This window comes from Centruroides sculpturatus, unplaced genomic scaffold (assembly GCF_000671375.1).
Source record: "Centruroides sculpturatus isolate CEXI.00-Female unplaced genomic scaffold, Cexi_2.0 scaffold106, whole genome shotgun sequence".
Lineage (NCBI taxonomy): Eukaryota > Metazoa > Arthropoda > Arachnida > Scorpiones > Buthidae > Centruroides > Centruroides sculpturatus.
The window spans coordinates 884,167-894,522 of record NW_019384517.1 but is presented as its reverse complement, the minus strand read 5'-3'; the positions used below and the strand labels follow the sequence as shown (position 1 = coordinate 894,522).

At 34.6% G+C, this 10,356-nt stretch overlaps 2 protein-coding genes across 2 annotated transcripts; one reads left to right on the top strand and one right to left on the bottom strand.

The window, feature by feature from the left end:
• Positions 1–978: 978 nt before the first annotated feature.
• On the bottom strand, positions 979–2,937 carry LOC111622612. The gene has a single exon (XM_023365022.1). The coding sequence runs from the start codon at positions 2,319–2,321 to the stop codon at positions 1,299–1,301; it is 1,023 nt and encodes a 340-aa protein (XP_023220790.1). The 5' UTR covers positions 2,322–2,937; the 3' UTR covers positions 979–1,298.
• A 5,418-nt stretch (positions 2,938–8,355) lies between these two features.
• Positions 8,356–9,890, top strand: LOC111622613 (piggyBac transposable element-derived protein 4-like). Its single transcript, XM_023365023.1, has one exon. It carries the CDS (start codon positions 8,506–8,508, stop codon positions 9,817–9,819), a length of 1,314 nt encoding a protein of 437 aa, XP_023220791.1. The 5' UTR covers positions 8,356–8,505; the 3' UTR covers positions 9,820–9,890.
• Positions 9,891–10,356: the final 466 nt, after the last annotated feature.

Here is a 10,356-nt window from a genome sequence, read left to right as displayed (position 1 = left end):
GGACAGAGAGTGAGAAGCATATTTCCCATTAATTTTGTGGATTTTATCCCAGACTGCTTTTGAGCTAGTGGAAGATGTTATGCTAGAAACATACTTCCTCCAAGAATCCCTTTGGCTTTGCCTTCTTATTCTTCTGGCATTTGCCTTTGCTTTTTTAAAAGCAATCAAATTTCTAGCAGTGGGGTATCTTCTGAAAATCCCCCATGCTTTCTTTTGTGCTTTAAATGCTGCCTCGCAATTCTGGTTCCACCATGGTTTAGGATGTTTTGGATATCTAGTTGATGTTTTCCCCATTGTATTTTCGGCTGCCTGAATGATACTGGAAGTGACAACCTCAACTGCATCATTGATATCTGCAGTATTCACCATTTCCTCAGTGATGTTAGCCAAAGAGGAAAATGCAGGCCAATCTGCAGTTTCCAGTTTCCAGCGTGGTGGACGGGCTGTTTCACAGCTTTCTCTACCTTGGTATTTTAGAAATATGAAGAAGTGGTCACTAGAGAGTGGATTAGATCCAACCTCCCATGAAAATGCTGAAAACAGGTTTGGACTCGCTAATGAGAGATCAATGGCAGTAAAAGTTCTTGATGGGGCATGGAAGTATGTCACTTCTCCAGTATTAAATAAATACAGTTGCTGATTACCTATGAGTCGTTCAATGGCTCTGCCTCGACGATTAATGTCGGGACTGCCCCACATAGAATTGTGGCCATTGAAATCTCCAAGTAAAAGGAATAATGTTGGCAGCTGTTCAACTAATGCATCCAGTTCATCTTCGTTGACTCTGACATCTGGTGGCAAGTATATAGAGCAAACTGTGACAGTTACTCCAATAGATATTCTGGCTGCCACAGCTTGCAGCTCTGTTGTTATTTGTACCGGTAAGGATGGAATGCAATTTGAAATCAAAATATCCACACCACCACTAACACGGTTGTGGCTATCATCATCCTTGCAATAGAGATTAAATCCTTTTGAAAAAATATTTTCTCCAGGTTTTAGATGTGTTTCCTGTAGTGCCACGCAGAGAGATGAGGTAGATGATGTCAAGTGTTTAATGTCAGAAAAGTTGTTGCAAAAACCACGACAGTTCCATTGGATTATTTTATAATCCATTATGTGTTTGAGGCAGCATTTTTAGCAAGGTTATCCCTCTTTAATTTCACAGGGGCTTTTTCTTTTAAAGGTGACGTTGGTGGTGTCACCTCCTTATTAGTCTCTTCGTCTGAAAAGTCAGAGAACTCACTCATAGACTGAGTCTCCGATTTTTTGGATTTAGAGAGGGCTGCTTTCATTCGTTATTTATTAAGAGGGTTCTTACTGGCTTTTTTGGAACCCACATTCCTAGTTGTTACCCCTGTTTTAGGTATGAGTGGTTTTGTCTTGTTTTGTTCTTTTTCTTTGGTAGATAGTATCAGCAGACATTTTTCATGGCGAGTCAGAGATTCAATTGGTGAAACAGAAATGTCTGTCTGAACTCCACATGTCTTTGTGGATTTCAGAACAGCAGCAAATGTCTTCTGTTTCACTGGTGCACTTAAAGTGACCATGCGACGTGCCTCTGGGTAAGATATGTTATTAACAGTCTTCAATCGCTGAATTTCTTTCTCTTTCTGCCATGCAGTGCATTTTCGTGAGTAGGCAGGATGGGCATCTTTGCAGTTTACACAGCATGCAGTGCTGGTACACTCAGTACTCTGGTGACCTTCAACTCCACACTGTGCACATAAACTTTTGCCTCGACAGGATGTTTGGGAATGTCCAAATCGCTGGCATTTGAAACAACGCAGCGGATTTGGAATATATGGGCGAACCGAGCAGCGCAAATATCCTGCGGTAAGAAAAGATGGTATTGTTGGTTTGTTAAATGTGACGATTAAATGTTTTGTAGGAATTATCTTGCCATCTCGACAAATGAAGATGCGTCGTACAGCAGTAACTCCTTGGTCTGAAAGGCCAATCTGAATATCTGATTCGTCCTCAGACATCAGATCAATTTCAGATATCACACCACGTGATAAGTTCAAACTTGTGTGTGGCGTGATAGTGACTTGTATGTCTTCTAGAGACTTTAAATTCAAAAGTTTTCCTGACTGTTGAAGGGAGGCTGTTTCTACGAGTAGATCTACCGACCTCAATTTTTGGATTTTTTTAACATGCCCAATAGTTGATTCGAAAAGTTTCTGGATTAAGAAAGGAGAGCGTTTAGACATAGGTGTTTCTCCTGTAGCGTGAACGATAAGGTAGGTTGGTTGATTGGAGGAATTAACCTCCTTTGGTGGCAGTGCCTTGGTAAATGTCTTAGATTTTAAAGAATCCATATTTAAAGATAATCATTCAGCTCCTAGTGACCCCACCCACCACGGGGCCCAACGAGGGGATGCAGTCACATGGGAAACTCCCATAGACCGTCACACCAGGGTTTCCCAGGAGCTATACCCTCACAATGCAGTCAAGAAGAGCACATCTTGTATGACATGTCTGCCCGGTCTGCATCGATCAGTTGACTCCAAGCCGAGGTCAAGAATGAGTGAACGACCAGCCAATTGACTCAAACGGAGCCTGATTTGAGCCTCCCGTTTATCCGAAGCAGGGGCCAAAGCAGTGTGTTGGGGACGTTATGTTGCCCCTCAACTACCAGGATCCCCCTTTCCGGCATACGGGACACCACGCACGGCAAACACGTGGGTGGGCGTTCAGATCCCAGGGATGGTAAAGAGGAATTTCTAGACCATCTCTGGGAAGTCCCCTCACCACGGACAGGAACCCACATCGAGGGGCTAATGTTTTCAGTTTTCCCAAAGATCCTGTTCTATGTAAACAATGGATTAAAGCAATACATAGAAAAGATTTTGAACCCAGTACTAATTCTGTAGTTTGCATACATCATTTTGATGAACAGTTTATTATTAGAGAAGATAGCACCGTGTGTGATGCTACTGTTCTCACTATTCAACGTAAACATCCTAGTCTAAAAAAGGATGCATTTCCTACAAAATTTCCAAATCAGCCATCATACTTATCTACTATACTTCCAACAAAAAAATGCAATCCAGAAGAAAAATCAACTAAATTGCTCGAAAAAGAAGAAAAAAAGTATAAAAATTGGTTATCCACAGATAAGATTAATTTTAAAAAGTTAGAAAAAATTAGAAATAAAAGAATTCCTGAAAATTGGATTACAATACCATCTGAAATGGATTCATTACAATATATTTCTTTTTTAAAAATAGATGTTACGCAATGTCCAAAAATTATTATTGGTATCAAAGTTATGAAAGATTTATCTATTGAAATATGGCAAAATGAAATTTCGATTGCTGTATCAAAATTTAAAAGGATATTAAGTGATAGTATGAAATGTGATCTATGGAGCAAGTTTGATTGTTTAACCCCTTAACGCCCATTGACGAGATAACTCGTCAAGCGTGAGTCATGCGGTATGCCCATTGACGAGATAACTCGTCCAATTTTCAAAATTCGTTCCTGTTCTGCCTATGGACGATATAACTCGGGCAAAGCTTATTTTACTTTCTATTGGATGTTGTTTATGACATCAGAAAATTTTAAAATTATACACCCAATAAAAGTTTAAATTTTGGACCATTTTTTCGGTCCCCACCTATTGAGTGTATAGATGATCGAAAATTTCGTAATGTATTTGAATGTTTACGGTAACTGATGCACATCTGTCTAGAAACCGGTCTTCCCCTGCGATTTGTATGAGAATATCCCGCTAATGGCTATAAACAGCTGTTTTCAAGGACATTACGCTAACTACACCGTACAGCTGCGCGTGTGACGTGATCCGACGCGATTTTTTTTTATTTGAAAGATAATTCGTTTCTAAATAATATGTAATAAAGGAAATTAAGTTATATGTTAAAATGTTTGAGAAATCTATTTCATAAATTGGTGTATTAAATGTTTTTTTAATTTTTTGTGGGAGTTTTTCCTGTAAAACACAAAAAACAATGTTAGGTTAACGATGTTAAGATTAGCATATAATATAAGTAATAACAAGAAAATAAAAAAAAAATTATTAGAAAATAACGTAATACAATTGAGTATTTGCAGTAACTAGTTCAGATGTGTGTAGAAAACCTACTTCCCCTCAGGCTGTTGTTGGGAACAACCCGCGAAAGCTTACAATCAGCTGTTTTCAAGGTCGTCCAGATGTTTATCTGTACTAAAGCTTGTATCGAGTGTCTCTTTGCCAGTATTGTGTTACATAAAAAATAATAAGTTTCTAAATAATACATTATAAAATAAGTGAAAATTTATACTAAAATTTTTTATAAATTTATTTTATAAAATGGTGTATTATAAATTATTTTAATTTTTTGTGGGAGCTTATTGTAAAGCTTTTTATGTCAACATATAAGGCTAGAAACGATTATAGAATAAGTATTACTGTAATATAAAGAATTTTTTTTGTATTTGTGTAAAGATATTCATATAAATAAGCTTTTATAATAAAAGTTCTTTGACACTTCTGCATGTAATTGTCAAATCCCAGAAGAAAAAATAAAATAACAGGATTGTCTAGAGTAATTTTTTTTTATGTATATATATCGATTGTTTTGTACAGATTGTTGAATATATTCTTGCAGTTACTTTTTTTTTTTATTTTTATCTAAAATCATTTGATCTAATTTTATCTATAAAACACAAATTTACAATAATATTTACACGTATTATTGCAAATTTGTGTTATTTGAATTATTGTAAATTTATTTTTGAAAAAACCATAGAATAAAAATAAATCAATAGGTTTTATTTTCAGATTTTATAATGTGAAGTAATTTGTTGTCTTCTGTACTAAACGAACTGCACTTTTCTAGAGCCTCAGGGTGTAAAATGTCTTTGTTTACAATATACTATTTCTCTCTTCGTAAGAAACTCCAGGGGGTAGTGTGGGTCAAGCAATGTAGGACAGATAAAACCTTTTTCTGATAATAAGCTAATGAAAAATATTCATAAACAGAATTTTTATAAAAACTCTGCATTCTTCTATCAAAAACACGATGTTTTGCAGGAAAAGCACTTTTACAGATGCAAGTATTGTTTCAAATGTAGTATTACATTCACTGTGTTTTTTTTTTTGTTTACTAGCAAAGTCATATTACAGTTTACCATAGTTTTGTATTTTGTTTATCACGAAATGAAAAGTATAATTATATTTGAAATTTCCGAACAAAACAGAAAATAATATATTTATTTATATAAATTTGCTAAAAATAATAAGTTTGTAGATTATAAAATAAATAAAAATTTATACTAAAATTTTTTATAAAATTATTTTATAAAATGGTGTATTATAAATTATTCTGATTTTTTGTGGTAGTTTTTGCGTAAAATATGTCATTCATATTATAACGAATATTTTAGTAAAAGAAAATAGGCTATTCATATTTCTATAAATTTATTTAGTTATATATTACCTATATTTACCTATATACCTATTTACAAGTTTGTTTCAAGAATTTATGACTCTTTATTTCCTTTGAATAATTGTACTGTACAATATCTCATTCTGAGTTTTGCTCTTGGTGTGTGAAGTCGTGCTTTAGTCTTGTGCGTGAAAATTCGTTGCTTTTGGATATCTGTCAGGCAGTTGTTCTGCATTATCCAGTAAGTTTATGATAATTCTATTTATTCCACAGATTATTATCTAATTTTTAGCGCGTAATAAGTAAAAAGTAAGACAGGATTTTAGAATAATCCTTTCCCAAATCGCGTGGCTTTCCGACCGCACTTTGATCACGTGGCGTTTCACAGACATCATTTTTTTTCATAAAATTGTAAAGTTATTGGCTTCGCTTATGGGCACAAGTATAATAGTTTGCAACTAACGGATGGTATTCGATGTGGGAAGTTTGGAATTTACGGCGGGTTCAAAGATTCAACTGAAAGGTATCCAATGTCGTCGGTCCCCCGATTTTGTGAAGAGACTCCCCCGAGAGTGGGAAGGAAGCATGTTTTATAGCTCTTTTTGCTAGGAAAATCGGTCACATGATCGGTTGTCATAGGAGATAAAGGTTATAGGTGTTCCTGGGACCTAAAACAAGTGACGAAATTTGGACGCTAACTATAAACTTTTGTGCAAGTGGAGCTGCAAGCTGTGTGATAACAATAGGATGTTGATAGTTATGGAACAAGAGTCTCAAATTTTCCCAGCATTTTTTTCAATCCATTATAAAGTAAAATAATTATATTTTTAGTAAAGTAAAAAAAGTAAAATAATTATATTTTTAGAATAATAAAATTCCGGGTCTGACAATTCTAAACAAAACAAACTGCAGCTGTCTATCCAGAGCGGGGGAGAAGTTCTTGCTATAATTCACACTATGTCTCAAATTACTTAGCTGGGAGAGGAGTCGATTGTTATTGTGAAGGGACGAGTCAAAGTTTATCAATGTATATTTGTGCTTTACATAGTGAATATTTGACGCTTTTCGTATATTTTTTCCACACTTTTTACAATAATGCACTATAATAAGCGATTAGATAATTTTTTCCTACGATTACGCAATATTCGGTAGAAATAAGTTTCCCGGTTAATTTTTCAGCTGAAAGCTTTTGTTCAGAAATCTTCTTGTCTAAGTAAAGTCAAATAACATGAAAACTAGTAAAAATACGCTCTAAAATAAAGATTATACCTAATTTTTTACGTTTGTTTACATTCTGACTTTGATCACGTGGAGTGGTTATTCGCGGGAAAATCCAGACCAGAAAGTTTTGAAAAAACTCTCATTCGTTGAAGTTGATTCTGTCATAATATAAATTGCCAATTAGAGCGTAATAGGCGTAGAAACAAAGATTTTAATGCCAGCAAGAACATCTCCCATAAACTTACTGTAAAAAAGTGGAGTTTCCCAAAAATATTTATTGCTAGATAGTTTTAAAAACATATATACATGTTTAAATATTGTAGAATTGTATAATTTAATGTCAAAAACGTTAAATTAGTTCATTGGAGCTAAAAAAAAGATTTAAAAAGCGAATTTATTCTGATTGTTTACATTTTACTTCGAAGGTTGGAGGCGGGACTTTTCGCAACAATTTTTCCTTTCACAAGTCTGTGATTAGTTACAGTAATGTCAACAAAGACAGAAGATACCCAATAAAAGTTTAGAAGGAGTTTCCCTTCAATTGTTTTCAACCAACCGTGTGGGTTTACTGTAAATAATAGGGGAGTGAGTGTATTATCCGAAACATTTATGGCCCGGGGGTGGTAACAAAGCCCTTATTGGCTTAAGAAAAGTCAATCGACCTACAGAAGAGCGAATCGAAGCTGCGATCGCTGGAAAAGTTTAATATAACGCAAAATAATCAAATTTTTTCATTATTTCTTTACACTTGAAATTTTCGACAAGTAGCGAAAATGAAAACAAATAACTAAGAAAATGACAAATAACTAAGAAAATGAAAATGTTACATATATATGTTTTAGATCAAAAAAGGAAAACAGCACCTTTGTAAACACACGTGAATGATTTTACCATTTATTTACATATTCTTTATAAAAGACAGACAGACAAAAATGAGAATTTATAGATGTACAAGTGTTTAAAATTTCAGCTCAAAAACAAACCTGAAATAAAAACAAAATATTGAAAGATAATAATTTATAGTAAAAAAGATGCACGCGATGGACTCGATGGACGATACTGATTATTGCGAGCGTGTTTTTTATCCGAATTTTTTCTACCTGACGTTTGTGAAACGCCGGCACTTTACGCCTTTTTTTGCGAGTAAACTCGGCGCGCACTGAATATGTTATTTATTGCATTTTTCGCAGTTCCAAAAAATTAGAAAACTTGAATATGTTGAAATGTTTTGAAAAATTTCGGAAAAAATGCTGGTAAAAAAACTGTCACCGGGCGTCTCACACATGCCATGCAATTTGGGAAGTGATTTATTTGTCTTATTTCTACACTCCATTGACAAACTTTTCTCCTATTGTTGGAGTCAAGTTTTCCGTTTTATCTTAGCAAGTAAGTTTATAATTTTATGTATTCTGGAGAATAATCTGTAATTTTTTGCGTATAACAAAACAATAAGACAGTTTTTAGAATATATTGCTTATTTGTAGACTTCATCGACAGTTTTTACTGTTTCGCTGAGTTTTCAATCTTATCTTAGCAAGTAAGTTTATAATTTTATGTATTCTGGAGAATAATCTGTAATTTTTAGCGTATAACAAAACAATAAGACAGTTTTTAGAATATATTCCTTATTTGTAGAATGTCTGATAGCGAGGACAGCTATATGGCGATCTCGGAGAGTGGATCCGAGTCCTACATCCCATCCATCGACGACTCTAGCAGCTCGGACGACTAGGGAAGAGATGCTGCTAGGTCGTGGTGTGCTGCTGACACCAGTACATTTCCTAATCCTCCTCCACGCTTTCCATTCACTGGAACTCCTGGGTGTCGGTTTTCTAAAATTCACATAACTGAACCTTTAGATTACTTTAATTTATATTTCGATAACGAATTAATGAACGAAATCACTACTGAAACGAACAGATACGCCCTATCAAAACCGCAGACATCCAGGAGCCGGTGGAATCCTGTTTCCGTGGAGGAAATGTTTATGTTTTTGAGTGTTATCTTACTGCAAGGAATAATTCATAAACCGGATGAGAGAATGCATTGGACCACAAACGAAACACTTGAGACTCCAATTTTTCGAAGAATAATGGCAAGAAATCGTTTTTTGGAAATAAAACAAAATTTGCATTTTAGTAATAATGAAAATTATAATCCGCGAACTCATCCAAACCCTAAACTGAATAAAATTTGGCCAGTAGTTCAAAATTTATGTTCAAAATTTTCGCGTCTGTATGTCCCAGAAAGGGATATAGTGGTGGATGAGAGTTTGATGCTGTTCAAAGGACGTCTTTCGTGGAGACAATACATGCCTCTCAAACGGTCTCGTTTCGGTGTGAAATTTTACATGTTATGCGAGTCCGCATCTGGCTACTTATATAATTTCATAATTTATACCGGAAAAGATACAGTTTTCAATCAAAAATATAAAGATATGCCTATTACATCAAGAATTGTCTTATCATTAGCGGACTCGTTGTTAGGCAAGGGCTATTGTCTAACAACAGATAATTTTTATTCTTCCCCACATTTAGCTGATTATCTGGTTACGGTCCAAACAGATTTCTATGGAACTGTGAGGACGACCAGACAACAGATCCCAGCTGAGGTTAGAAATAAAAAATTGAAAAAGGGAGAAACAGTGGCGATGCAGAGGGGTAAAGTGATGGCTTTGAAGTGGCAAGACAAAAGAGCCGTCACTTTACTCTCTACGGTCCACAATCCATCAATGGTAAGAAAACAAACTCATGCCGGTAAAATAGTTGTAAAGCCACAGGTTGTTGTCGACTATAACGACACAATGGGAGGTGTTGATGTATTAGATCAGCATCTTCGAGATTATCCAGTGGCGAGAAAAAGAGGGAAGAAATTTTACAAAAAAGTATTTTTCCATCTATTAGATATTTGTACTTTTAATGCTTTTGTTTTACATGAAAAAAATGGTGGCGTACTAAGTCATCTAGACTTTAGAATTAACATTATTGAAACAATTATAGAAAAGTATCACACCGAAACGAGGGTTACAAAACATGGTCAGCCGAGAACTTCAGGTCCGAGAATTCCAGGTCCACTTAGACTTACGGAAAGACATTTCCCGGACCTTCTTCCGGAGACCGACAAAAAAAAGGCTCCCACTAGACACTGTGCCGTATGCAAAACTAAGCATGACGGTGCAGGCAAAAAAATAAGAAAGGAAACGTGATATTTTTGCAAAGATTGCGATGTGCCATTGTGTGCAGCACCCTGTTTCCGAATATATCATACTGTGGAAAAATTTTAAAAAAGTTATTCTTATTTTTTTACATAAGAATTTCACGTAAAAATTTTACATTAATATTTAATCGTTATGTTAAAATATTTTTTGCTTCCTTTCTTATTTTTAACTGTAAATAATTTATATATATTTTTATTAATAATTACGTACATTTAATTTTTATTCACTTTTTTTTATAGTATTTATTTATGTAAAAATTATTACTTTATATCAGATTATTATATTTCAATAGTATAAATAATATTGTATTTTATGATTGTAATCATTTTATAAATGTTTTTGAATCAATAAATTTATTTTCATTTTATGTTTTGTCATGTTTTTCTTTTTAAATTATTTTAAAGCTAACCGACGAATGGCAGCTTTCCTGCACGCTAGCGAAGCACGCGGAAAAGCCACCATCGCAGGCTGCAGGTAGCCCCTGTAAAGTTGGCTATCCAGAGGAAAAGCTACCATATAGGTACC

Bases quoted from the DNA above. Each gene is read 5' to 3' on its own strand.
- LOC111622613 (XM_023365023.1), top strand. From the start codon at position 8,506: ATGAACGAAATCACTACTGAAACGAACAGATACGCCCTATCAAAACCG.
- LOC111622612 (XM_023365022.1), bottom strand. From the start codon at position 2,321: ATGGATTCTTTAAAATCTAAGACATTTACCAAGGCACTGCCACCAAAG.